We start from the raw sequence: 25,803 nt of genomic DNA, 5'->3' as shown, positions 1-25,803 counted from the left end.
AAGGGGGTGGTGTGCCCATCGCTCTGCTGGGCTTCTCAGTTCCTCCTTCCAGGGGTCTTGCAGCACTGGTTTTACACTGGGAAGGTACTGGGCAGGTACTGGACCACCTGAGCTCCGGTCAGTGTCCACACTGAGCTTGGAGACCCAGAAGCAGGTTAAGCAGGCGGCTGGCCAGCTCAGTCCCACCTGGTTACCTTAAGGGGGAAAGAGGCCCAGAAAGCACATGGGACTTGTTCAAGGTCACACAGACAGTCAAGCAAGTCCATGGTCACTAAGAGGGAAACACCTCAGAGGCAGAGAATCTGGGAATATCAAAGCAGGGGGAACCCCCCAGCCAACCCCCGCTCCAGGGCACCCAGAGAGGGATAGCCACTTGCCCAAACCAGTGCCAGCCATTTCAGCTCTCAGCCTGACAATATTTCCATTCCTGGGGGGCCAAGAAGGGGATGCCATGCCCCTTCCTCCTTCCCCTGAAGCTGGGGCTGCTGGCTGCATAGCGGCACAAGTGTTATTTTGTGGGGGAGGACGCATGCAGGGAGATGACAAGGTCTGGAGCCAGAGCCTCGAGCCCTCATCCCTCTGTGTGGGCGGCTGCCCGGCTGGCTTCCTCCCCAGGGCGGGGGTGTGGGGGGGTCTGAAGCAGAACAGTCCGTCAAGCAGCAGATGGGACTTGATCTGAAATCTCCAGCCCCTTCCCCTCCGCGTGGGAGGGGTCACCGGCTTTCTGAGGAGAGCCTCGGAAGGGCTGGGGAGGTGAAATCCCCTCGTGGGAGGTTTTGCAGCACAGCAGGAGGGTTGGGCAGGGCTGTGCCTTGGGGGTGGGTGGCGTGCGGGGTAGGGTACCGCATCCTGGTGGGGCTGCCTTTTCTCCATACGTGATGGGTGTTCTGCTGAAACACCCCTCTCTCTCACCCGCTGCTGAAGACTGGGCATTTCTCTTTTCTTTCTTTCTTTCTTTTTTTTTGCAGTACACGGGCCTCTGACTGTTGTGGCCTCTCCCGTTGCGGAGCACAGGCTCAGGACGCGCAGGCTCAGCGGCCATGGCTCACGGGCCCAGCTGCTCCGCGGCATGTGGGATCTTCCCGGACCGGGGCACGAACCCGTGTCCCCTGCATCGGCAGGCGGACTCTCAACCACTGCGCCACCAGGGAAGCCCAAGACTGGGCATTTCTTGAGTCTTCATGAGTCTTCATGAAGGTGTTTGATCCATGGGGTCCTCCACATATCCCTGAAGGGGGACCTCTGGGAGGAGGGTGCTTCTCGCCAGGGCCCTGGGGCCAGAAGGGAATCCTCTCCTTGGTTAGGAAAGGTTAAGGCCCTGGAGAGGGGGCTGGGCAAGGGCATGGATTCAGTGTGGAGTCCCAAGCTGATGGACTTCCTTGGTGAGGTCCAGACCCACTTCCAAGGGAGTCTGCAGGACAGAGGTGATGGGGCCCCAGCCACGAGGGAATCTGAGGCTGGGACACACCTGTCCCCACATGGTACACATGGTGGGCCTGAGAGAGAGGGACGTCCCCAGGGGGTCTCTGCTTTGAAGCTTCAAGAGTCTTTCATTTCATCGAATAAATCACGGCTCCCAGTGGAAGCTGCACTGCAGATGCACTGCAGCCAAGCAAGGTTCTCTGTTGCAGACAAAGCGCCTCCGTCTCACAGTGCGCTGTGGCCACTATCCCAAAACGCAGCCGACACAGGGCGGCTCTCTAGCCCCTCAACACAAGGGGATAGAGCTTGCATTACGCAATCCCTGAAAGTGTGTAAAATGACTTCAGGTGTCGTCTGGTTTCTCCACTGGCTTCTGTGACCGTGGCTCAGAATTCTTCGGGGACTGGTTTTGCACAGGCTGCAGCTTAATGCTAACACCTTGGCTTGCAGGGTGCCTCCCCTTGTCCTGCCGTCCTCTTTTTAGATAGGAAGTCACAAATAGTCTGCAAACCAACACTAAAATACATGAAGGGCTTCCAAGCCAAAATAAAAGTTCCCCGGGTGACTCTTTTAAAGTGCTGGGAAGGACGGTTCTCCGGGCAGTTTGTAAGTGGGATTTAGGGTCTGTCACCATGGAGACAAATGCTTATCCTACAACGCAGCTGGCAGAGGGGGTCTCCCTCTGCCTGGAGGCAGGCTTGCGGGTCTGGTTACTTTCAGGCTTTGGGGCCGCTCACCCACCCTTTATTTGAGGGGGTCATTGCCCATGTGACCCTCCTCCAGAGAGATCTCAGGCTTAAACTGTATTCTCTCTCCCCCTACCCCCCAGTGGCAGTAAATTCCACGGCTCTCCGGATGTCCGGGCAGAAAGGAACCTTTGAATGTTCTGGGGTTCTAGTCCAGCTCCCTCACCTCACCCACTTATTTTACAGGTGGCGAAAGCGAGGCCCAGAAGGGAGGGAGGGAGGAGCTGGCCTAAAGTTGCACAATTAGGTGGTAGCAAAGTTGGCATTGAACTCAGGCCTCCTGATTGCCAATCCAGGGCTCTTTCTAGCAACCAGTATACTGGCTACAGTTTCAAGAGTCCCCCTACCAGGCCCACGTGGTCTCCTCCCTCCCCGCCACTGCCCCAGCCCCCTTCTCCCCCTCTACACATAATTCGGGTTATAGCAGAGCATATTGAAACCTAGGCTCTCATCCCAGTGCCGCAGGAGCACGAACAGCTGGCGGGCAGCAGCCTTGAGCGCGCCCCGCGTGCGGCCCTCGGGCACCTCCTGCTGCTCCAGCCACGAGCTGGCCTTGGCGGCCACCAGCTCCCACTCAACGAAGTAGGAGGCGGAGCTGTGCTCCAGCCACGCCAGCGCCACCACTGTGGCCCACAGCTGCCCTGTGTGCTCTACCGCAGCCCTGGGCTCCCAGCCCGGCGTGCCCTCGGCCAGAGGCTCCGGGGAGAAGCTGTCACAGGAGGGGTGCCGAGGTGAGGGGCTGGTGCACGTCTGGGGACTCGGGGGCTGGCGGGCGGTGAGGGACACTCGGTGGCAGGTGAAGGGTGAGGTCCACTTGAGCTTCTCCATGGGGATGTGGGTGGCCTCGCAGAAGGCTTGGTTGAGAAGGAAGGCTCCGGAGGCCAGCTGCAGAGACACCTGTGTGTGTGGGAGCCCCTCAGTCGGCCTCAAACTTTTTAGCCCACGGAGCCCCAGGCCATGCCCAAATCTGGGTGCACACAGCCCGCTGGTTCACACCTCTCCCCGCCAGCTCGCGCCACCTACCCGGGGGATTTGCGGGATACCCAGCTCAGCCGAGCACCGCCATGCTTTATCCCACTGGTACTTCACGCTGATGACTTTCCAGGCCCAGCTCAACATCCTCACTCCAGACCTGCTTCTTGTCCTGGGCAGGTGGACCCAGCTCGGCCACTGGGACCATCCACTGCCATCCAACAGACTCTGGGCAGCTAACCACCCTCTTCCTCCCTCCATGTCAATCGGTTACCAAGTCCCAACGGGTCCCACTTTCTGAACAGCTCTGCAGCCCACCATCTGCCACTTCATGTTGTCCCTGCCTCTACTTCCCTCCCCTGTCCCCCCACCTTCACTCCATCTTTCCTGCATCCTGAGGGGTCTTTGTAAGGCAGAGGCCTTGTCACCTTTTGGAGGCCACCAGCTCAGTAGTTTCAATTTTCTCCTAGAATAAATCCAAGCTATGATTTCCAAAGCGCTGGTTCGTCTCTGACTCCTTCCCCTCCACCCACTCTCCAGCCCCCAAGCTCGCTCTCTCGTGTGTAAACTGTCGGCTTAACCATGTAACTCCAGCATGTAAACTATGGGCTTAAGCATTACATCCTTCCAGAAGCCATGCGTCATTCCTCCCTGACCTCAAGCCTGGAGTAGGTTTCTCCCTCCCTCCCCATCTCCCCCACCAAACCCAACTGCTCCCTCACAGCACCTAACCATCAGAATTGCCCGGTTTCCGTGGCAGTGCCGTGAGCGCAGGGACCATGTTCACCTAGTTCAAGGTTGTCTCCCTGGGGCTAGCGCTGTGCCTGGCTCAACAAATCTTTGCTGAGTGAATACATGCCTCCTGCTCTATTGCCCGGGATATTTGGAAACTCCAAGTGACACTAGGCACTTGGGTGTGCAGGGGCTGCAGCGGGGCAGTGAAGCTCTAACCGTTTCCCTCCTTTCAGCACCTCTCGCTCCCGAAACTTACTGAGCCCCAGAAGTGGCAGGACCAGGCTCCCTTTCTCCTCGATTCAGAGACACCCACCCCCGACCTGGGTTTCTCTCCCTGCCCCGCATGCTGGGGCATCTGCAGAGCCACTTGCTAAACACGTTGCATGTCCCTGGGGTGTTCATTTTACTTGCATGTGAATCATTTCAAGGCTTATTTTTATGTATTGAAAAACAGACACACAGAGGTGGTGGAGTGGAGTGCAAGATTCCCATGAATTTTTAAAGCGAAGGTGGCAGATTGCAAAGAATTTTCACGGTGCTGGCGCTGGCTTTTAGCAACACTCCTAAACCCCAGATGGAAGACTCAGGCAAACTCCCTCTGCCCGGCTGCTACGTGGGTGGGAAGGTCTAGGTCTTCTTCCCTTGGTGGAAGGGGAGCAGGGCAGCCCCTCTGCTGAGTGTGGGCCTGGGGTCTGGGGTCTGGGGCACTCACCAGCGGGACGTAGTCCAAGCTCTGGCTCCCTGGGGCTGACTCTGGAGCCTTGGTCAGCGGCTTGCCCAGGAAGCCCTTGGCCGCTCGCGTCAGCAGCCTGGACTTGTTGAGATTCAGCCTGTGTGGGTGGAGCCGGGGAAGAGTGACCACCGCTGCCCCAGTGGTGTCCCTGGTCATCCCATCCCCCCGAGAGCCCACTCAACAGCTTCTGAAAGTCAGGGCTGCGAGGGGCAAGGTAGTGTTCTTTTTAGGACCCTCTTTTGATAGCATGTTCTTGTTCAGCCCAGTGGTCAGAGAGTCTCATGCTAGCCCTCTCAGGGGGACTTGCATTTGCGAAGACACCGTGAACCCGTTGGAAGTGAACTTGGGGTGGAGGTGGTTTCAGCAGGGTGATACCTGAAGACAGTGCTATCTCTGGGCAGGGGTCCTTCTTGGCATCCTTAAGATTGTTCATTTCTGTGTAAATGTCAGCCTGGGCCTGCCTTTGGCCTTCCAAGCTAGGGACAGTCCTGGGAAAACGGGTGGCGGTAGAGTGAACCCCCAGTGGAACTCCCATGTACCTGGATCCAAAGAGAGCCTCTGAGGCCTTCAAGGAAGAAAGGGTGTTGGTGGCCAGACTGCGCAGGGGACCTGGAGAGCCACAGAATGACAGTTAGGGCTTGACAGATGACCCTGTCCAGCTGTTCACTACCCAGATGGGGAAACAGAGGCCCAGAGAGGGCCAGGGACTTGCCTACACCCCTAGGGATCTGAGCTAATGATCGGGCTGCAGGGCTGTTTCTGATGCAGTTGGTATGGGGAGGGGAGAAATATGTGGGTCCGTGTGTAAAGAAGCAGGCCTCCAAGTTCCCTTGGCTGGTGGCCCCTGGCATCTTCTGGAAGGTTACCTGTGGGGACAGTGACAACTTCACATCAACCCCCTTCAGCCCCGAGTAGGGACATTGAGCTTCCTCAATGGGCACATTGCTTGAAGATTCTCAGCAGAGTGAGGTGGTATAATGGTCCCTCCGCTGGGAATTGGGATGCCTGATTCCTGGCCTAGCTCTGTCACCAACTTGCTGTGTGACCTTGGGCAAGTCACTTCACCTCTCTGGGTCTCAGTTTTCTTCCTTTAAAGTGTGGAAACTCCTATTTATCGTACATGGAACTGTTTTGAGGAATAAAAGAACCAACAAGGACTTTGTTGGGTTAAGACACTCTCTTGGCCCAAAGATCTATCACTATTTTAATTAAAGGGAGAGCTGGCAGACTGCCCACTCACCTTCAGGAGTAGCGTACTTCTCGCGGCCCGGGGATGTGTTCTCACTGAAGGACGCAGTGGGGCTTTCCTCCACATCTACAATAGAGGAAGCCAGTGAGGCCTGAGCTCCCAGCCCTCCCCCTTACCTCCCATCCTCCCAAGGAGAGTGCTGGTCTGAATTCACAGTACCTGGGGATGGGCTGGGAGAGCAAGGTCAAGGTTCCCATCCCTGTCTGGATGGGCCTTCATCTCCCAAAGATACCACCTGCGCTCCACTGTAAGGGTCGGACATGCCTGGGTTCAAACCCCAACTCTCCCAATGATTAGCTGTGTAACCCCAGGGAAAGTTACTTGCTTTATAAGTTTCAATTGCAAATCGGGGATAATAGTATTGATCTGTGTTGTTGTAAAGATTAAATGAGATAATACACAGATAGTGCTTAGTGCCTGGTCCATGGTAAGTGCTCAATAAAGCCTCGAGCTACAGACCCAGCAGGGAAGCAGGAGCAGGTCAGAGGCCTGAGCATGGTGTTTGGAGGTGGGCGGAAAGGTGGGTTCATGCCAGCTCTCCAGGAGGGATCAGAACATGGCATTGAAATGTCAGAGGGCTCTGAGCCTCAGTTTCCCCATCTTTAAAATGGGGATAATACTTGCACATCGTTTGTTCAAAATATATAATCAGGATGATTATTCTTACGACTATTATAATATTTCAATGGCTGGAGAGTGACGGGCATATATACTATATAGGAATGATCCAAATTATGGAAAAATGCACAGATTCATTCTGCAAAGCCTCTGTCTCCCTTATGAGACCATTAGTAGCTTTGTGAGAAGCTCTGATTATCACTGGGTGCTCGGGGGGCAGCACAAGAGTGAACCAGTGACTGAATGAATGAGGCAACCAGCAGGCAGAGAGCATGGTGGTTAATTAACCTCACGGACTCTGGAGCCAGACACGGCTTGTTCAAATCTCGGTTCTCTCGTGCATCTGTGGTGTGACCTTGTGTAAGTCAATTAATCTCTCTGAGCCTCGGTTTCCTCATCTCTTAATGTGGAAAATAAAAGAAACACTCTCAGATGGGTGTGAGGAGTCATGGATAATTAAAGCAGTGCCCAGCACATAGAAAACCCTCAGTGAGTGTTAGCCATTGGCATCCTTGGGGAGGGAAAGGGCTTGGGATAGACTAAGAGTTTAGACGTCCTACACACTGTGCGTGAACCAGAGGACAATTCAAAAGAAGGGATTTGTGACTTTGATGGAAGCCATGGGCCACCAGTAGCTGAGCTACAGAGAAAGGAAAGGGTAGACCAGAAGTTTCCTCTAGACTGGTAACCCAGCTTGGCTCAGCGGTAGAGCAGGTTCCCCTTGGTTTTGGAGGCTCTGAGGGACCAAGGAGCTGCAGAACTCCTTAATTCTGAAGAGATCCTCCTCTGGATGTTCACCTCCTTACAAACTGTTCCTTTTTTAACCCATCAAAGTCTGTGAGCACTTTCTAATCCGTCACGTAAAACATCGTTATGATCTGGGGGTCGGGGCGAGTGGCCAGGTGGGACCTCTGATGTCCTTCCCATGCTCAGAAGAAGGCAGGAGATGCTCATCGTACATGTGAGGGCACGTAGGAAGGGGTTAGGACTAGTGCAGCAGTTAGGCTGTCTTTAGTGGGACAAAAAGACACGCAGACATCCGAGACACAGAGGATTAAGGCAATCCTGTGAATTAGTGCAAGGTCACCAAATGGTCGAACCATGGATCTTCAAGGACCCAAGCTGCAGGCATAATGAAATCAGGTGAAGGTGGAAAGGATGCTTCTGGGAATCCTGGAAGAAGCAGAAGGTGGGATGGAACCGCCTTTTTGCTTTTTCCTTTATTAGGTTTCCTGGCATTCAGTGCCTGGGAGGGCTCAGAGGTTGGAGGCGGGAAACAGCCACTGGGGTTGGTGGACCTTGAAAAGGGAGAGGTGGGGAATGGTGTGGGCACGTGGGCAGGGAGGCCAGACTGCTCTCTGGCTCCCGGTGGCTCTCTCAGCAAAGCTGTGTAAACGACGTATGCCTGGGCCATGCTGAGCCCCGCTGCCCATCTCAGGCCTCAGAGAATCCAGGAAACCTGGCCTTGCTCTCGCCCCATAAGGCCCAGAGTGAAGACTCAGAGAGAGTCCTTCGGGGCCTCGGACATGAGGGTGCGGTGGCTCAGGGGCCCAGGCTTCAGAGTACACCAGAGGCGGCTCTTACTTAGGTTCTGAAATTTGCCATCTCTGGCAGCCGAGTCTTCCCCAGGCATCGTCTGGGACCGCCGGAAACCAGCAGAAGTGCCCCTCGACTGTCGGGTCAGCACCCGAGAGCGGACCATCCGCAACACAGCACCTTCATGAGGACAAGGAGAAGGGGTCAGATGGGTACAACTGTGCCAGTCTTTTGCCTCTTCCCCAAGGAAGATGGGCTGGGAGAGCAAGGTCAAGGTTCTGGCTTCACTCTGTCAATTATCTAAAGGCAGGGAGGCATTGCAGAAGGTAAGACCATGAGCTCCGAGCCAGAATGACCTGGGTTTAAACCCCAGCCCCGTCTCTGACTAGCTGGATGAGGTACTGACCACTCTGAGCCTCAGTTTCTTTACCTGGAAAATGGGGAGAATAATACTTACCTTGCCAGGTAAATTCTATTGCTGAGATAATGTTCAGAAAGCACCAATGTTTTCTAGTTAGTTAAAAGGCTCGTTCTCTCAGAAACACCCCATTTCCCTTCTCTCTCAGTTTGCTGTCTCAGAAACTGAGGTCCCAGTTTCCTCTCCCACAGGGCAGGGCCCTGAGTCCCAGAGCATCACCATCAGGGTATGAAGATGAAGCTACAGCACCCAACAGTGTGTTTTGGGAAACTCCATTCTCAGAGAACACTAGTTTTGAAGTTGTTCCTTAAAAAATGAAGAGTTCCATTGGAAAATAAGTCTTGAAGAAGCTTCATACTGTAGTCCATTCTCTGAGCCTCTTGATGTATACTAACACCCTAAAGGCTCTGAGAAGTCCTGCAGTAAAGAAAGCTTTTAAGGTTTATTTAATCCAGTCATTCAGAAATGCTTTTTCCTAATCTGGTATTTCCTATTTTTGTGCTGAATGGTCATTAACAAGACACGGAACCAGGGTTCTAGTTTCCTGGAACACACTTTGGGAAGTGCTGATCCAAATCTTAGGGGGCTGTGGGACTTAGGTTAAGATATGTGCCTGGTCCTTAAAACTCCCAGACTGTGGCTACAGAAGCTAAAAAAAGATGGTCAGAGACGAGTGGGAGGGGGGTGACGTCATTCAGGGTGACAGTGCCCAGTGGGTGAGAAGACCCGGTGGAGTGACAGCCTGGGCTGCTGGCCAGAGCCTGAAATCAGAGGAACTGAGGCAGAGAGGGAGGGAGGGAGTGGGTCGTTGAATATTTTGGTACCGAATTTTTAAAAAGCAGGGTGGGGGGAGGGCAGAGGAATCAGAAAAGGCATATTTTGTTTCCAAACACAATTCTTTCAGGAGGTCTGCTTTAAAAAGAAAAAAAGAAAAAGCCGCTGTAAAGAACAGAAAATGTATTGATAATTCAGGAAAGAAAAAGTGCTTATAGTCCATAAACATACGAAAAATTTTCAACAAAGAAGCTAAAGAAATTCCCCGAAGGTACTTTTCTCCCCTCTCAGTTTAGTAGGTTTAGAAAGATAAACAATTTTCAGTGGTGGTGAGGATAGAAAACCTTCCTCATGATAACCTTTGGGGGCAGGGTCAGTTTGGTAACATACATCACAATAATTTAAAATGGGCCAACTCTTTGATATGCAATCTTAGTTCTGAATGTCAGCCCTGAGGAGATTACCAGACAGGTGCACAGGGATATTCTTTGCAGCACAATTTACAATAATCAAAAAGGGAATAAACAGGGCTTCCCTGGTGGTGCAGTGGTTGAGAGTCCGCCTGCCGATGCAGGGGACACGGGTTCGTGCCCCGGTCCCGGAAGATCCCACATGCTGCGGAGCGGCTGGGCCCGTGAGCCATGGCTGCTGAGCCTGCGCGTCCTGAGCCTGTGCTCCGCAATGGGAGAGGCCACAGCAGTGAGAGGCTCGCGTACCGAGAAAAAAAAAAAAAAAAAAAAAAGGGGAATAAACAAAAGGTCTAATAATAGGGGGCTACATTCTGATAAACCTTAAGAGGCAGTGGAGGGACTTCCCTGGTGGTCCAGTGGTAAAGAATCCTCCTTCCAATGCAGGGGATGTGGGTTCGATCCCTGGTTGGGGAACTAAGATCCCACATGCCGCGGGGCACAACTACTGAGCCCACATGCCTCGGCTAGAGAGCCTGCCTGCCGCAAACTACAGAGCCCAGGCGCTCTGGAGCCTGTGCACCACAACTAGAGAGAAGCCTGCACGCCACAACAAAGAGCCCATGTGCTGCAACTGAGACCTGATGCAGCCAAAAATAATCAATCAATAAATTAATTAAACATTAAAAAAAAAAGAGGCAGTGGAGAGGAGTAGGAGGGAGCATAGACTCTGAAACCAGGCTACTGGGAGTCAAAGCCTGACTCTGCCCTTCACTGCTGTGTGACCGTGGGCAAGTTACTTACCCCCTCTGCCTCTGCTTCCCCACCTGTAAAATGGGGGAAACAGTATCTTCTTTGCAGAGCTGTTTTGAGGATTAAATGATTTAATGTATATAAAGGGCTATGGAACACTGTCTAATTGGCTGCTATGATGATGATCGCTCCCTGCAGTGGGGTACCTGCTGCTATTAAAATGAAAAGATGGAAAGATATTTCCCACACCCAGAGTTTGTAAGATATAGCACATATTGGTATGATCCAATTTATGCAAAATGATCTGTCTTTTGATTTCTCTACATGTAGACACCTGTAGAAAGAAGTCTGGCAGGATGATCACACCAAGGGATTAATTAGTACTCATTTCTGGATGATTGACAGTCCCAGTCACTTTTGTTTATTTTATGTCTTTCTATATTCAATTTAAAATTTTAATTTATTTTTTAATTGAAGTATAGTTGAGTTACAATAGTGTGTTAGTTTCAGGTATACAGCAAAGTGATTCAGATTTATATATATATATATATACACACACACCCACATATATATTCTTTTTCAGATTCTTTTCCCTTATAGGTTATTATAAGATATTGAGTAGAGTTCCCTGTGCTATACAGTAGGTCCTTCTTGGTTACCTGTTTTATATATGTGTGTATATGTTGATCCCAAACTCCTAATTTATCTCTCTCCCCCTTTCCCCTTTGGTAACCATAAGTTTGTTTTCTATGTCTGTGGGTCTATTTCTGTTTTGTAAATAAGTTCATTTGTATCTTTTTTTTTTTTTAGATTCTACATGTAAGTGATATCCTATGATATTTGTCTTTCTCTGGCTTATTTCACTTCATATGATAATCTTGAGGTCCATCCACATCTTTCTATATTTTAGAATTTTCTACAGTGAGCACATACCAACTGGAAAAATACAATCAAATCATATTCATTTAGTGGGAAAAGGGGAGTGGGATGGTTTCACAGCTCTGTGCAGAGCAGTGGGATGGGGATTCATGTGCCCCCTACTCCCTGGCGGCCAAACCATCTGCTGGGGCGCCTTTTAGCTTCAAGGCCCTTCCCTGAACCCCTCCCCACCAGTCTAGCCTGCTTTGTATCCCAGTCCCCCTCCTCTGGCCCACTTGGGAATTGCTTGGCCCTCAGAAGAGCCCTGGCTGCGCACCTGCCTTACCAGAGTTGGGGTATCCCACGACGGTGGGCAGGTAACGGCTCTTGCTTCTGTCCACAGGCACGAAGGCTGTGTACTTGCTGATGACGTTGCAGGCCTTGCTGGTGTGCACGGCGTTCACTTGGTAGCGGCGGCTGGACCCTGCAGAGGGAGAAGGGGGGTGTCACTGTGTGGAGTGGGAAAGTCCTCCCTGACATGGAAGCTCTGGAAGCTAAAAGGAGGGCTAGATCCATGGTCCCATCTTTGGAATTAAATAAGCCCTTAAAATTAAGGAGTTACCAACTTGCCATTAAGGTCATTTAAAAGAAACCCTCAAGATTATTAAAACCTCCACCATCACTTCATAAAATAAGGATATTTTAATGCAAAAGAAGTAAGACATCTAATAAAAAATGACAGTTACTTTCCTTAAATAACTTTAGTGTTATTAAAAAAAAAACCAAATCTCTGTGTTGTCAGTATCTTCTATTTTCATTTTGCAGCTCTCTGATGAGAATCTTGCTGCAGGATTTCACAGGTCCCCTGGCTGTGTGGGGACCATTGGGACAACCTTGCAGAGACAGACCAGAGAGGGAGAGTGGTGAGCATAGGGTCACACAGCAAGTTAGGAATGGACCTGAGATCAGGACTCAGGATGGTCCCCAAAGCCCAGACTCTTCCTACTGAGCAGGTGAGCAGTCTCCTTGACGTGAAGGATGGACAAATGTCCTGTAAACTGTAAGGTAAAGTGCTCATTGGAAGAAAAAAAAATTTATAAAAATACAAATAATATAAAATATAAACCATGTAGTATTGTTATATAAATAAAGCATAAACTATAACAAATAATAGAAATATTCTCTATTTATGTCTCTATTTATCTGTTCTCCAGGTGTGTTCCCTCAAGATCCCACAAATCACTGTCTTGAAAGTTTGCCCCAATTCCTGGACTAAATTAGTCTCCCCACCATCCGTGTTATACAATTTCTTGGATCCCTGTGTTTCTTCTTAATGGCATTAGGACAAATGCACTCAATTAATTGTGTTTATTTGATTAATGTCGGCTGGCTTCCCTGCTAATCTGTGTCAAGCACTCATAAGTAAGGACGGGGATGGTGGTGGTCACTGCACTGCTCAGCCCTGAGCCTGGCCCCCAGCTGATCCATACTCAATAAACGGCCTTGATTGGTTACTGGGTGGACCGATTAGATCTAGGGGTTCTGTGGGAAGATAGGTGTGGTCCCAGAGGAGCAAGGCAGGTGGAATAGGGCGATCCCCACGGTTCTGTCTCGGGAGCCCTACAGGGGCGCTGCAGGGAGATGCCCTGGGAAGTGAGGAGGAGTGAGGGGCGTGTAGCAGAGGAAAAGGAGGGAGGAGAGGACTGGTTACCGGGTGGGTGTGGGAGGTGTGGAGGAGCATGGGGCTGGGAGGGGGCAGATCAAGCAGGGGGTGGAGCCCTGGGCCGCTGTGTGTGTGTGTGTGTGTGTGTGTGTGTGTGTGTGTGTGTGTGTGTGTGTGTGTGTGTGTGTGTGTGTGTGTGTGTGTGTGTGTGTGTGGAGGGGGACTGTGGGGGTCAAGGGAGGCACCTGGGGGCAGAGATGGGGAGGGGAGGCGGAGCACTGGGCGGTGGCAGGGCAGTGGGGAGAAGGAAGGGGGTGGAGCCAGGGGGAGGAGGGCAGTCCCTGGGGGAGAGGCAGGGGCGGGGCATGGGGCGGGGCTGCGAGGAGGGGGCGGGCCCGCGGCCCTCACCTTGCTCGATCTCTCGCTCGCGCTCCGCCAGCTGTTCGAAGTCGCGGATGATGGCGCGGGCCGCCAGGTGGTGGAAGGTCTCGCCCCACAGGTCGGGCTCGCGCGCGTCGCCCCTCTTGGGGCCGGGAGGCCCCAGCTCAAAGCTCACCTCCCACTGCAAAGGCTGGCTGTCGCGCAGGCCCTTGACCACGGCCTTGCCCAGCACGGGTCCTGGGCTGGCGGGCCTGCGGGGACTGGCCTGCTCCTCGGACTCGGCTAGGGTCTCCCAGTCCGAGGACGTCTCGGTCTCGAAGGCGGAGGGGTGATGGGACAGCTCTGGGGGCGGAGGGACAAGCGGGCTGTGATCTGAGCTGCAGGACAGGGGTTCCATTCCCAGGCGACATCATCCCTCCCCAGGATGCAGACACCGCTAAGCAAGGACAGTCCCCTCCCCCCTCCCGCCCCCAGGGAACACACAACTGTTTCCTTAGGAGAGCAGGGGTGGCACTGGCTTGTCCCCAAGAGTAGGGCAGACCCACCTCTCAGGAAGCCAGTACCTGAGGGGGCCAGATAGGGTGGCGGGTCACTCCACAGGTAGGACACCTGGGAGCCTCACAGGCAGCCCAAGGGCCAGGTTGATTGGGAGAGAGGGATTGGTGAGGTCGTCTGGGAGGGATGGGCCACAGCAGATGCCCCCCTCCCAGGCTGGGCTACAGCCTAGGATTCCTCCCTGTCCCCAGTCAGGTCTTGGACCCTGTGGGCACTTACCCAGGTCCCCAGGGCTGCAGCTGTCTGAGGCAGGCTTCAGACCAGACCCAAGATCCAGCTCGTTCATGGCGCTCCAAGCCTGGGTCTCCTGGCCAGAGGGCAGGAAGGGCCGGCAGCCTTGGGGCAGCAGAGAGGGCCTGCGGGCCACTGGACCCCAGAGTCTGGGGCCCTGGCTCAGGTCCGGGCCACTGTTCAGCAAGGGCTAAGAATGCAAGAGGAAGGGGAGGAGACTGAGCTCCTGGTGGCTGGCCCCCTTCCCTCCACTCCCAGCCACAGCTCTTTCCCTGGCTGCCCCAGCTCCTCCTGGGGGACTGCCCCTGTAGTACCCAAGGACACATGACCTGCTCTCCATTATGCATAAGAAACATCAACACAAATAATCCCAAACCATGGATAAAGTCCAAACCAGGAAAACCATGGAAAATCACATACCATGGATAATATTCTAAACCCACCTTTTTTGGGTTTGGCCATAAAGTTTAAAACTCTGTGTGTGTTTGTAGTTATAATTACCAGCCTTTTCCCTTATGTCTTCTCATTTGTCATGCTTAAAAAGTCTTTCCTACTAAAAAAAATTCTAGAATTTTTGTGATTCTATTTTTGTTTGTTTAAATCTTTGATTCACAAAAAAAATTTATTTTGATGTAAGGAAATAGAAAACAGCCTTTTCTTTGATTTTATGAAGAGTACAAACGTCATCACCATTTACTGAATACAGTTCATTCACTGAGTCCCTACGGCTTATCAGTTCTCTACCTCTATCCTGACAAAGCTGTCATGTATATTTGGTTTTATTTCTGGACTTTCTGTTCTGTTTTGTGGATTTAATCTGTTTAATGCTAGTCCAAAACACTTCAAAAGGCAAGGAGTAAACTGGGAAATATATTTGCAACACGCATGACAAAGATCGTTTTCAAGAAAATGCTCTTTAAATCACTGGGGTGGAGGAGAAGGGAGATAAACTCAATAGAGTAATGGGTTAAGGGCATCTGCAGGCAGTTCATAGGAAGAGGATTCTATAAGCCCATGAAAAAATGCTCAGTCTCATGAGCATTGCTCTAAATTGAAATAAGTTATGATTTTTTTAATCTTCTGGATTAGCAAATATTTAAATGTTTGATGACAACCATAGTTGTCCACAAGGAGACAGTTTCTCATGGACTGTTGGTGGGACTCTGCACTGAAGCACACTTGTAAAAGAATGATTTAGCTGTGTGCTATCTCTCAACAAGATGCACAATCTCCTTTGACCCAGCGATTCCACTTTTAGGAATTTAATTCTGTGGTAATACACAAGGATGCAAATATCCGTGTGCCCGTATTGTATATTTATTACGGTACTGTTTGTAAAAGTGAAAATCTGGAAACTGTCTAAATGTCCATCGCTAGGGGTTGGTAAATACATTATGGTACATCCACACAGTGGAACACCATACAACGGTGAAATGAAAGAGGCAGATTTTTTCCAAACCAATATGGCAAGATGTTCAAGATAGAGTTCATTTCAAAAAAGTAAATTGCAACTGTTCTATAGTTTGATTGTGGGGAGAGTTACATGACTACATGCATTTGTCAGAACTCATAGAGCTGTTCACTGAAAAGAATAATGTTACTGCATATAAAAAGTGAATTAAAAAGACATTTAAAAAGTAAATTGGAGAGCAGTTTGTATATGTGATTGTTCAAAACATATATGTGTGTCGCATATGTGTGTTTTTTAGTGTGTGTAGTATTTCTGGAAGGGAGCACCCAAAACCAAGTGAGTCAGGGCACAGGGGAGGGGGACTTTTATTTTTACTTTATATTCAACTGAACTGTTCGAGAGTTTTTTTGATTGAAAACTCTGGGTACGTATTACTTTTGTAATTAAAGAATATTAAATTAGTTAAAAATGAATTTTGCGCCTCTGGGAACACATATATCTGCCTGGAAGGAGGAGGGGATGGGGGGACAAAGGCACTTTTAGGTGTAACAGAGAGAAAAAATGCCTCTTAGTTTTTAGGCTAACAGTTAACCATGGGGTCTTTTTCATCTCTATCAAATATTTACTGGAATGAGGCCTGTGCGTCCCCATTAGATGGGGTCTCCTTGGGGCAGGGGCTAGATTCATCCTTCCTGTTTCCTCTGGGCCTGAGGTCCTGGGGATGGTACAAGGGTGTGGGAGATGAAAGGGACTGCTCCATCTTAGGACGGCCTCAGTGGGAACTGGTACCCAGCCAAGGCTGCTGGGTCCCAGGGCATCCCTAACTTCTTTACCACAGCAGAGACTGGGATTCCCCCTACCCCTGCCCCACCATCACCAGCACACTGAGAAACAGAAGCTGCTACAGTTTCCATAGCAACAAGTTAGTCTAAGATTCAGCCCCCTTCACCCAGCCATAGGCTGCAGGGAGTGTATATGTGTGTGTGTGTGTGTGTGTGTGTGTGTGTGTGTGTGCATATACATTCACACAAGTGTATTGGAGATAGATTGTGGAAGAAGCCAAGCAGGGAATGGGGAGAGATGAACAAAGATGGGCCAGAAGTGAGGAGGAGAGCTGCCCAGCTGCCCAGAGCTCTCACCAAGTAGAGTTGCATTTAAAGGACACCTACTGTGCGCCAGGTGCTGCACTAGACACTTCATATTTTATCAGCCAGTGCTGCAAGAGTCCTCCACCTGCAGTTGGCTCCCAGTAAACATCTGTTGATGACTGTTAGCTCAATCATCTGACAAGCTATTCTCGTCATGTCATAGATGAAGAAATTGGGGGCTCAGAGAGGCTAAGCAACATGCTTGAGGGGCAGAGTCTGCCTGACTCCAAGATCAGTATCTTCCAACTGCATCGAGTGGCTCCTGGCTAAGCACAGAGGAGAGCCTTCAGGGCAAGGTGGCAGCATCCCCGCTGTTGGGGAGCATAGGGGGCTTATGTGTATTTGGAGGTGGGGAGAGATGGGGGTTATGGGTGGGAATGGGAGAGCGAAAGGCTACTTTTACGGAACCACAGACTCACAATGACAAAGCTACCTAAAGCCCATTCTTAAGAAAATGGGATAAGGCGTACAGATAATAGCAAATACCAATTTGGTTTAGACAGTGATTCTCAACCTGGTGATGTTGCCCCCCTCCCCGGGGACGTTTGGCAGGGTCTGCAGACATTTTTGGCTGTCCTGACCGGGGATGGTATTGTACCTGGAATCCAGTGGGTAGAGGCCAGGGAGGCTGCCCAACATTCCACAGTGCACAGGACAGCCTCCACAGAAAAGAATTCCCGTGTCGATAGTGTGGGAGCTGAGAAACCCTGGTCTGGCCGGACACTGGATGACTGGTCCTGCTGTGCTTCTAACTCTGAGATGATCTCTGCCCTGGGTGAATGTACAGCCTTGGGATTTTCAGAAGGTGCAGAAGGTGACAGTGAGGGGAAAAGAAGGGCTTTTCAGGAAGAAGGTCCTTCGCTGCAATCCCCTGACTGGCTGTGTGACCCTGGGTAAGTCACTTTACCTCTCTGACCCTCAATTTCCACATCTGTACGGAGTGGGGGTGGCCGGCCCCCACATTCCCTCCTTTCCAAGGGGTGCTGTAAAATCAAATGAGAGTGTAGATGGGGGTGCTCCTTGCCAACTGGGAAGTTCTATGAGCAGAGAATGGGTGATGTCATTGACCAATGGGTACCATTATTAGGAAGTTGTCATTGGAGGTCAGGCAAGTGAAGATCCAGAAAAAGGAGGAAGAAGTGACTCACTTCACTGTAAATTGTGGTCAAGCTCCATCCTTATGGCTGAAGCAGGAGACACAGCTCTTCCCCATCTATGGCCACCCCCAACTCCAATATGCCCTGCTTGGGTACCTGCAAATCAATCTGCCACCGCGGAGCATCCAGGCTGGTCTGCTTGGTGAGGTCCTGCAGCTTGGCTTTCCTCAGTGGGTATCTCCTGGCAGCTGTTGTGGGGTCGCTGGCCGTAAGGGCCCTTGGAGAGGGCTTGTGGGTGGTGATCTGGTTGGTGCTGTATGCCCGCCGTCGCTGGGAGAAGTCTAGACCTGGGCAGGAGTGGTGACAGGGAAGCCATCAGGGTGGAGGACAGTGGGGAAAGAGAGAGGAGCTTGCATACCCCTTTCTTGCTTGGAAACTTCTTGAGTTTTCCACTGCTTACCTACTGAAATATGTGCAAATGCCTCACCTCACCTGGCATTCAAAGCCTTGCCTAACCTAGCTCTAATCTATCCACCCAGCTACTCTCCTTTCTGCTCATTTTTCAAGGTATTATGTGCTCCAAATATACCAGTTGTGTATACGTTTTCTAGGTGTGACACCTCCACATCTTTGCTCAGGCAGTTTCTGCTGCCTGGAATCTCCTCTCCCTTCCCACTTCTAAGAACCAGTGCCCTCGTTATGTCTTTGTTAATATCCTCTACCAGATGTTCCTTTCCCTGGGATCCTTACAGTCTGTTAAACTTTCTTGTGGTCCATGTCATTCTGCTTCCTAAGAGAGTTAAGGCCAGTTGTATCTCTCTCACTAGATGGAGAACTTCTGAGGGACAAGTGCCACGTTTGAGTCATCTTTGCTTCCCACACTGCGCTCAGCACCTAGCCTTAGTAGGTCATCAGTAATTACCCTCTGAATGGAAACTAAAACCATAAAGAGGTTTTGGAGGAAGACAGGTCTAAACTCTTTATCTGTACTCTACCTCTTTCAAGTTCCATGAGCTTAGTCACATTGCTAAAATTCTCCAAGTTTCAGTTCCCTCATCTGTAAAGTTGGTATTATAGTACCCACCTCTACAGCTGCTAACCGTTCAATGAGATTGTAAAAAGTGCTTAACACGTAATAAGTGTTCAGTAAAAATGTAGCAATCATGGCCTCCCTGGAGAAGGGAGTAAAGCTCAAAGAACAACTGACTGACCGGGACTGGTGGCGGAGTCTCCGCTGGATGGCTGGGCATCTTTGGCCTGCCTCAGGTAGAAGGGTGTCCCCAAGCTCTTGGCACAGTCTCCAGTGTCTGGGCTAGGTCCCTCATCCTGTGAGTGGTAGAAGACAGAGCTGCCGGACTCCTGAGAGTGTAGCATGCTGTATCGTCTTCTCTTGTCCTGGAGGGAGGGAGAGAAAAGAGGGCTTAGAGTGAGGCTGGATGTCAGGAAGGACATCCAAAGGGCAGCAAGGGGTGTGAGAGGAGATGGTGGAGGTTCTACCTTTGAAGAACTGAAATAATAAGAAAATTTTTTGCTTGCTTGGGGAATTTAGGCAGACTCCTGCCTAAATTTAAGGGATGGTGAATGGAGGTGGTTTTTCATATCACTTATGCTGTTTATATTTTTCATTATATTCTTTATTAAATGTTAAAAAAAAGCGTAATTCTAAATGCTACTGCTGTCTCCAAATAGATAACCAAAAATAACAGCATGAACCATCTGTTCCTTTTGTTTCATTCTCCATGATATAAACATATATAAAAATATAAGGGCTTATTGGGGTCATCTTGTGTTACAAAAGCTGGACCATATTACTTACATTTATCAGTAGCTTGAACTTTGCACTTAAAACATTTTGGGAATCTTTCACGTCAACTATTCTTTTAAACATTTGGCTGTACGATATTCTACCACCCCTTTTTATTAAGCATTCGCTTTGTGGCCATTTATTTTTTGCCACCGTAAAAAATGCTACAATAAATCCTTGACCATGAATCTATTACATCACTTTTATTTCTATGTGTTTGATTCTTAGGAGGTTTTTCTGGGTTGAAAAGGTATATATTTCTAATTTTATTAGTTATTTCTAGATCACCTTCCGGGAGGGTAAGTGACAATTATACCCTTACCCAACAACTCTTCTAGTAGTAGGAGAAAGCATTGCCAGTCTCACGGGTAAGGAAAGGAGAATAGATTTGACAGTCCCTGCTAGTAGTAAGGTCTGTGGCTGATCTGCTACCTCTCAGACCTCCAAGAAAGGCCTGGATTGTGCAGAGTCTTGACCAGCATTTTGTTTAGCACGTTCTCCCTGCAGTTGAACACTCTACTCTCCAAAACACTTTTACCATTACTGACCATGGTTCTTAAGAGATTCCATAACATTTTAAAATCTGGAAATTTCAAATAAACTTCTAACTCCTCTTGAAAGATTGGAAACACATTTAACATAGGGTCCACATTCTTGCATGGTAACTGTTTGTCAGGGCCGAGTAGGGGCTGAGCATTTAGACAGAGTGTGTGCTCTCCAGTTTGCTGTATTCCTCACCACCCCTTATTTCCTCTTATGGGGAATGTCTGCTATCTCTCATGACATTTGTCCCTTTGATTTTTACAACAAGCCCATTTCGTTCATTTTATACCTGCCCAATCCCCCTAGGCATTGGGTTTGTGTGACTCCTGCTTAAAAACTAAACAAGATGACAAATCCTTTAAAGGGGAGTGGAGAGACTTACTAACGAGGGAAGCTAGATGAGAAAATAGCATCTCAGGCAATCTTCTATATTTTAGCATGGATTCCACCTCCCTTTGAGAAGTTCCTCACTGTTATTCCACTTCTGCCACCACATACAAGAGAATTATCCATGTAAATGAATAAAACACAAATTCATCTAAGGAGATATGATCTGTCTAGAGTGTTCAGGGAAAGAAATCTGAGTGCCATTGTTCTGAATTGAACTACTCACCAAAATCACTTGGAGTAGACTATGCAAAATGCAGGTTCCTGGGCCTTATCTTCAGAGATTTTTATTCAGGGGACCTGGGTTGGAGCTAGGGTTCTGCATTTTAAACACGTTCCCCAAGTTCTCCTCTTGCAGGGGATCTTGAGGACCACATATTGAGATGGTAGCATTTACCCAAGCAGTGTCACCATGACTGAATGTCCACGGCCTGACAACTATACCCCACAAGAGTAAACCCAGATCCAATTGGCTCCTAGCTGCCACAAATAAATCGTCTTTCCAGCCAAGGATGGCTTTGTGGGAAGGGTTCTGGACCCCCACTGACCCCTGGAATTTCTAAAGTACTTACTGTTCTGGGATTGGAGATGTATAAGGAGGCATCACATACAATGCCATACCCCACCAGCCGTTCTCCAGGGAAGAGGGAGCTGGTGCTGACAGGTGAGATCAGGACCTCGGTAGTCTCAGGGAAGACCCACTCCACAGTCACATCACTCAGGACTGGGGCCATGGCCTTCTTCAGGGATTTGACCATCTGTTGCACAGGGTCAGAACACAGGTTGGGGGGATGTGTGAACGGGGGTGTGCACAAATGAGGAGCCTGAAGACTATGTGGGTGTGAGCATGGGAAGAGGTAGCAGGGAAGAAGTGACAGTAGACTTTGGGCGGCTTGCCCAGCAGCAAACATGCCTCTGCGTTTCTTAGACTCCTAGAACATCAGAGTTGGAGCAGATCTTTGCTTTCACCTTCTCTAAGCTTAGCATTTTATACATGAGAAAAACCCAAGACTCAGAGTAGGGCTGTGATGAACCTGGGACACACAGAAAGTTTGTCTCAAAACATGGACTGAATAGTGACATTGAGCAACTCAATTTACCTCCCTGGGCCACCGTGTCCCCTTCTGTTAAAGGGAGTTAGTAATTCTCAACTTTCAGTGTAGTTGGGAAGATACTGCATTTGAAGTATCTGCCACGTGATAGGCATTCAATGAATGTCAGCTGGTTTAGCGCTTGGACAGTGGTTTAACATCCCCTAGCATGATTTCCTCAATGGACTGCAAAGCTGGGGAAAAATGATTTGAGGATTGTGGCAGCCATAGAGGAGCACTCTCAAATTTCCCTTGAGAAAGACTGTGTTCTTTTTTTTTTTTTTGGCTTAAAACAACAGCAATGTATTTTTTTTACAAGCTCTCGAGGCCAGTAGTCTGAAATGAGTCTTCTGGGGCTAAACCCAAGCATTTGGCAGTGCTGCTTTCCCCTGGAGGCTCTAGGAGAGAATCCCTTCCTTGCCTCTTCCAGCTTCTGGTAGCCAGTGGCATTCCCTAGCTTGCAGCTGCATCACTCCAATCTTGGCTTCTGATGTCACACTGTCTTCTCTTTATCTGAAGTCAAACCTCCCTCTGCTTTATTCTTTTTTTTTTTTTTTAACATCTTTATCGGAGTATAATGGCTTTACAATGGTGTGTTAGTTTCTGCTTTATAACAAAGTGAATCAGTTATACATATGTTTCCATATCTCTTCCCTCTTGCGTCTCCCTCCCTCCCACCCTACCTATCCCACCCCTCCAGGAGACACGGACCTGCTAGAGAATGGACTTGAGGATATGGGGAGGGCGAAGGGTAAGATGTGACAAGACTGTGTTCTTTTGCTGCAAGGAATGCAGTTAGATGACAGTCTCCATGTGCAATGCCTCAGCTTTCAAACCAAGTTCACACCTCTCCCTGGAAGCCCCCAGGCAACAAACGAGCATGGCAGGGATATCAGTGCCTGGTCTTTCCACCCAACAGAGACAACCTAATGGGCAATTCTTGCTCCAGAGACCCCTGGTGGGTTGGATGAGACCCTGTCAGACCTGCACTGCAGTCTGAGGCTCTCCCTGACCAGTCCTGCTTCCCTCCTTCCCTTTCACAAGTGTTGCATCTGCACGTGGACTAAAAAGTTTTCCCTCCTGTTTCCTCCTCTTTTCCCTTCTACAGATTTTATCCCTCAAGAAACCTCTTGCACTCTTAACTTCAGCTCTGTTTCTTGTTCTTGGAAGATCTGGACTGACACAGGGATTTTCTAAGTGCTGGATTATTTGTGCCAATTATGCAAGACATGGAGAGAAGACTATAATTGCCTTGATTTCTGGGGCCTTTAGATTCTTCTGAGCCATCATTTGTCATCATCAGGAACATGGCTAGAAATGACCCCAAGCGCAACTCCTATCCATAGAGGCAGTGACTCCTTTGGGAACCCCAATCCTGCCCAGCCAGTGGATGGAGCATATGAGCCAGTGGCTGGAGACCAGGGGATCTAGTGTCCTGTACTAGCTCCAGGAAATGTCCACTCTGTGGCCTCCAACTCTGATTTTCACTGGGGTGCAGTGGAGTGCTCAGACTTGGGATGAAATCCCAGCTCCACCACTGAGTTGCTGTGTGACCAGTGTGGGCCTCTGAGGTCCCAGCACCAGAAGAGATGGAGGCCCTTCTGCCTACCTTGGGCTGCAGCCGCTCCCCCTCCACCAGGAACTCAGCACTGCCCTTGGACACAGTTGCCAGCCCTTTCACCAGTCTGTGGCAGACGTTGGGTCCAATTCCAAAGCTATAGCACCTGGAGGAGGGGGACAAGAGAGGCTGCTACTTCCCATCCTCTCTGCCATTTTTGTCCCCTGATGGGGACAGGGGCAGATCATGATCCAGCAGAGCTATCTCAGAGCTGGCCCCAGCTTCAGGTAGAGGGTGAGGGAGAAGAAAGAGGGCCATCAGTGGGCACTCACATTCACACATGGACAGCCCATCCCCTCCCGCCCCAGCGCAGAGTCGAAGCAGGTAGGACTTCCTCTGCCTAGACTGCTCTTTGAGACCTGGATGCAGAGGTGTGGGCATCTTATCCCTCCTGAACCACTGTGGGGAAAAGGCAAACTTTGAGGTTGGCCACACCATCCTGGAAGCAAAGCTCTGTAGGAATTGTGGGTCCCCTCTTCTCCTCCTGGTACTTTCCACGTTGCCCCAGTTCTGACATCCCCAGCCCAGGGCAGCCCAGAGTAACCGAGCCCTAAACCTTCAGCCCTGTGCCCACCTGGTAGAGAAGGCATGGTTTCGCAGCAGCTCCAGCACCTTCCCGGTGTTGCTCACGGCACCATCTGTGATGACGAAGAGCAGCCTGGGGTGGCCTCGGGGCACTGGCTGCCGGATGACCCACTTGAGCGGGGAGAGAATGTTGGTGCCACCCATGTCAGCTTGCATTCTCTGGATGTTGTCACAGGCCTTGGCCAAACTCTCCTGCAGAGAAGGGTCATGGGCAGGGAGATCGTCCCCAGGGTCATTATACGGTGTGGAGACTCTAAGCCCCTTGGAGGATGAATCCTTTGTTTCCCAGGATCTTAGTTCAGCCTCACTGGAGCTGACTCATGTTCCCAGTTTCATCTCTGCCCCACGCGCAGGAAGAATAGGTGGCCACTTTTCGGTGTGAGTCTGCCCAATAACACCACCTACCAATGCCCCAAATGCCACTATTCATGATGTATTAACCTACTGTTGTCCTTTCTTTGTTCCTCTTTCAAAATATAAACACCCCTGGAAAAGGTAGCGCGTCAAGCCCTAACTGCCCAGCACAAATGAGGTTTCCTTTTCTGGTGAGTGAGGCAGGAGGTATGGTGGAAAGACCACAAGGCTAGAAATCTTAAGACTTGAGTCCTGGCCTGACTGTGGCACTAAATCCCTATGATACTCAGAGGAAACCATTTCCCCAATCTGGGTTTCAGATTTCCTCCCTCCTGGACCGACACTGTGAGACCCAACTGGCCAAGGATTCCTGCCACTGGATGGACGTCCCTGTAGCAAGGACAGATTCTCACTGGATATCAGATGTTTTCCTGCTCCTGACTCAGGAAGATGCTCCTCCAACATCCACACTTGGAGTAACGGAATATAACAAAAGTCTTAAAAAACTGTGTATGTACCTTTGGAACCAGCAAGACTAGGCATTTATTCCAAGCGAATCATTAAGGATGTATGCAAAGTATTTGCTGCAAAGATAACTCAATAGAAAAAAATGGAGACAACTTAAATGCCCACCTGTAGCGGTTTAGTTAAATAAGTCGCAGCCTATCCGTGTAGTGAAATAGTGGCAGCTACTGAAAATTATGTTGCAGTTGAATACTTACTAGCATGGACACATGCTCATGATAGGCTGTCTTGTTAGAAAAATAGGTTACAGAAAGTATGGGAGGTCTGATCCTACCTTTATTGAAAATGTATGTAAATGCTTAGAGCAAGAAGGGATTTACCCTAAGCTCTTAACAGTGGTTTTTCTTTTCTTCTGACTGATCATGGGAGATTTTCAAATTTTTCATTTTGATTATCTCGATTTAAAAATTGTGGGACAATCACTATATATTATTTCTGTATTTAAAAAACTGACAAGTAAGTTATTTTTAATTGAAAAGTGGCTCCTATGCCCTTCTTTCCTCCCTTCCCACCCGCCGTCTCTCTCTCCCTCCCTTCCATCCTTCCCTCCCTTCCTTCCTTCCTTCCTGTTCCTAGACCTGGGTAAGATGTCCGCCACCCTCCCACCTTTATTTTCGCTGTGCTTCATGGCTTGTAGGATCTCAGTTCCCCGATCAGGGATTGAACCTGGGCCACAACAGTGAAAGCCCGGAATCCTAACCACTAGGCCACCAGGGAACTCCCTAGGATGCTCCCATTTTGAACATCCTATTGGGGCCAAGGGTCCTCTAGTTACAAACTGTTACCTTGAGCCATGCGAGCGTCATTTTTAGTCCACTCACTCACCTATTCACTCCTCCATCCCTTGTTATTCATTCCTTTAGCTCAACCTTGCATGAGTCTATCATTCTAATGAGATGGAGGCTTCAGTGAGTGGGAGGCCTGAGATATATCCTCTCCCTATCCCTTCCCTCTACCCCCTCCCAGCGTACATCCATACTTTGCCCCACATGATCTTTATTTTAAGGAGGGGGGAGGCCAGAAGACTGCCTACATGGACATAGCCTCCCTTTGGTTCTCGGCTCCTGGCATCATCTAGGTTCTACATGTGTGAACAGGTTCAATGAGGGCAGGCCTCGGGGGTACCTCCTCTTTCCTCTTCCTTCCTTGCCTCTGTTTCTCACCACCTGACCCCTTCTGGTCCCAGCCA

General features: G+C 49.9%; 1 protein-coding gene across 1 annotated transcript in view; it reads right to left on the bottom strand.

The window, feature by feature from the left end:
- Nucleotides 1-2,570: 2,570 nt before the first annotated feature.
- VWA5B1 (von Willebrand factor A domain containing 5B1) overlaps nt 2,571-25,803 on the bottom strand; it is a gene marked incomplete at both ends in the record, with an annotated part of 40,182 nt that continues 16,949 nt past the window's right edge. The window contains 13 exons of the mRNA XM_079923492.1: nt 2,571-3,065; nt 4,588-4,705; nt 5,148-5,217; nt 5,849-5,923; nt 8,078-8,191; nt 11,568-11,705; nt 13,293-13,607; nt 14,040-14,241; nt 17,864-18,054; nt 18,919-19,102; nt 21,014-21,199; nt 23,142-23,256; nt 23,725-23,927. Coding sequence (XP_079779618.1) covers nt 2,571-3,065; nt 4,588-4,705; nt 5,148-5,217; nt 5,849-5,923; nt 8,078-8,191; nt 11,568-11,705; nt 13,293-13,607; nt 14,040-14,241; nt 17,864-18,054; nt 18,919-19,102; nt 21,014-21,199; nt 23,142-23,256; nt 23,725-23,927 — 2,406 coding nt within the window. The remainder of the gene's footprint in view (nt 3,066-4,587; nt 4,706-5,147; nt 5,218-5,848; nt 5,924-8,077; nt 8,192-11,567; nt 11,706-13,292; nt 13,608-14,039; nt 14,242-17,863; nt 18,055-18,918; nt 19,103-21,013; nt 21,200-23,141; nt 23,257-23,724; nt 23,928-25,803) is intronic.

The sequence above is a fragment of the Stenella coeruleoalba genome (assembly GCF_951394435.1).
Source record: "Stenella coeruleoalba genome assembly, chromosome: 1".
In the NCBI taxonomy this organism is placed as follows: Eukaryota; Metazoa; Chordata; class Mammalia; order Artiodactyla; family Delphinidae; genus Stenella; species Stenella coeruleoalba.
Note: the sequence above shows the minus strand (reverse complement) of the source record. Positions and strands in the feature narration are given on the sequence as shown.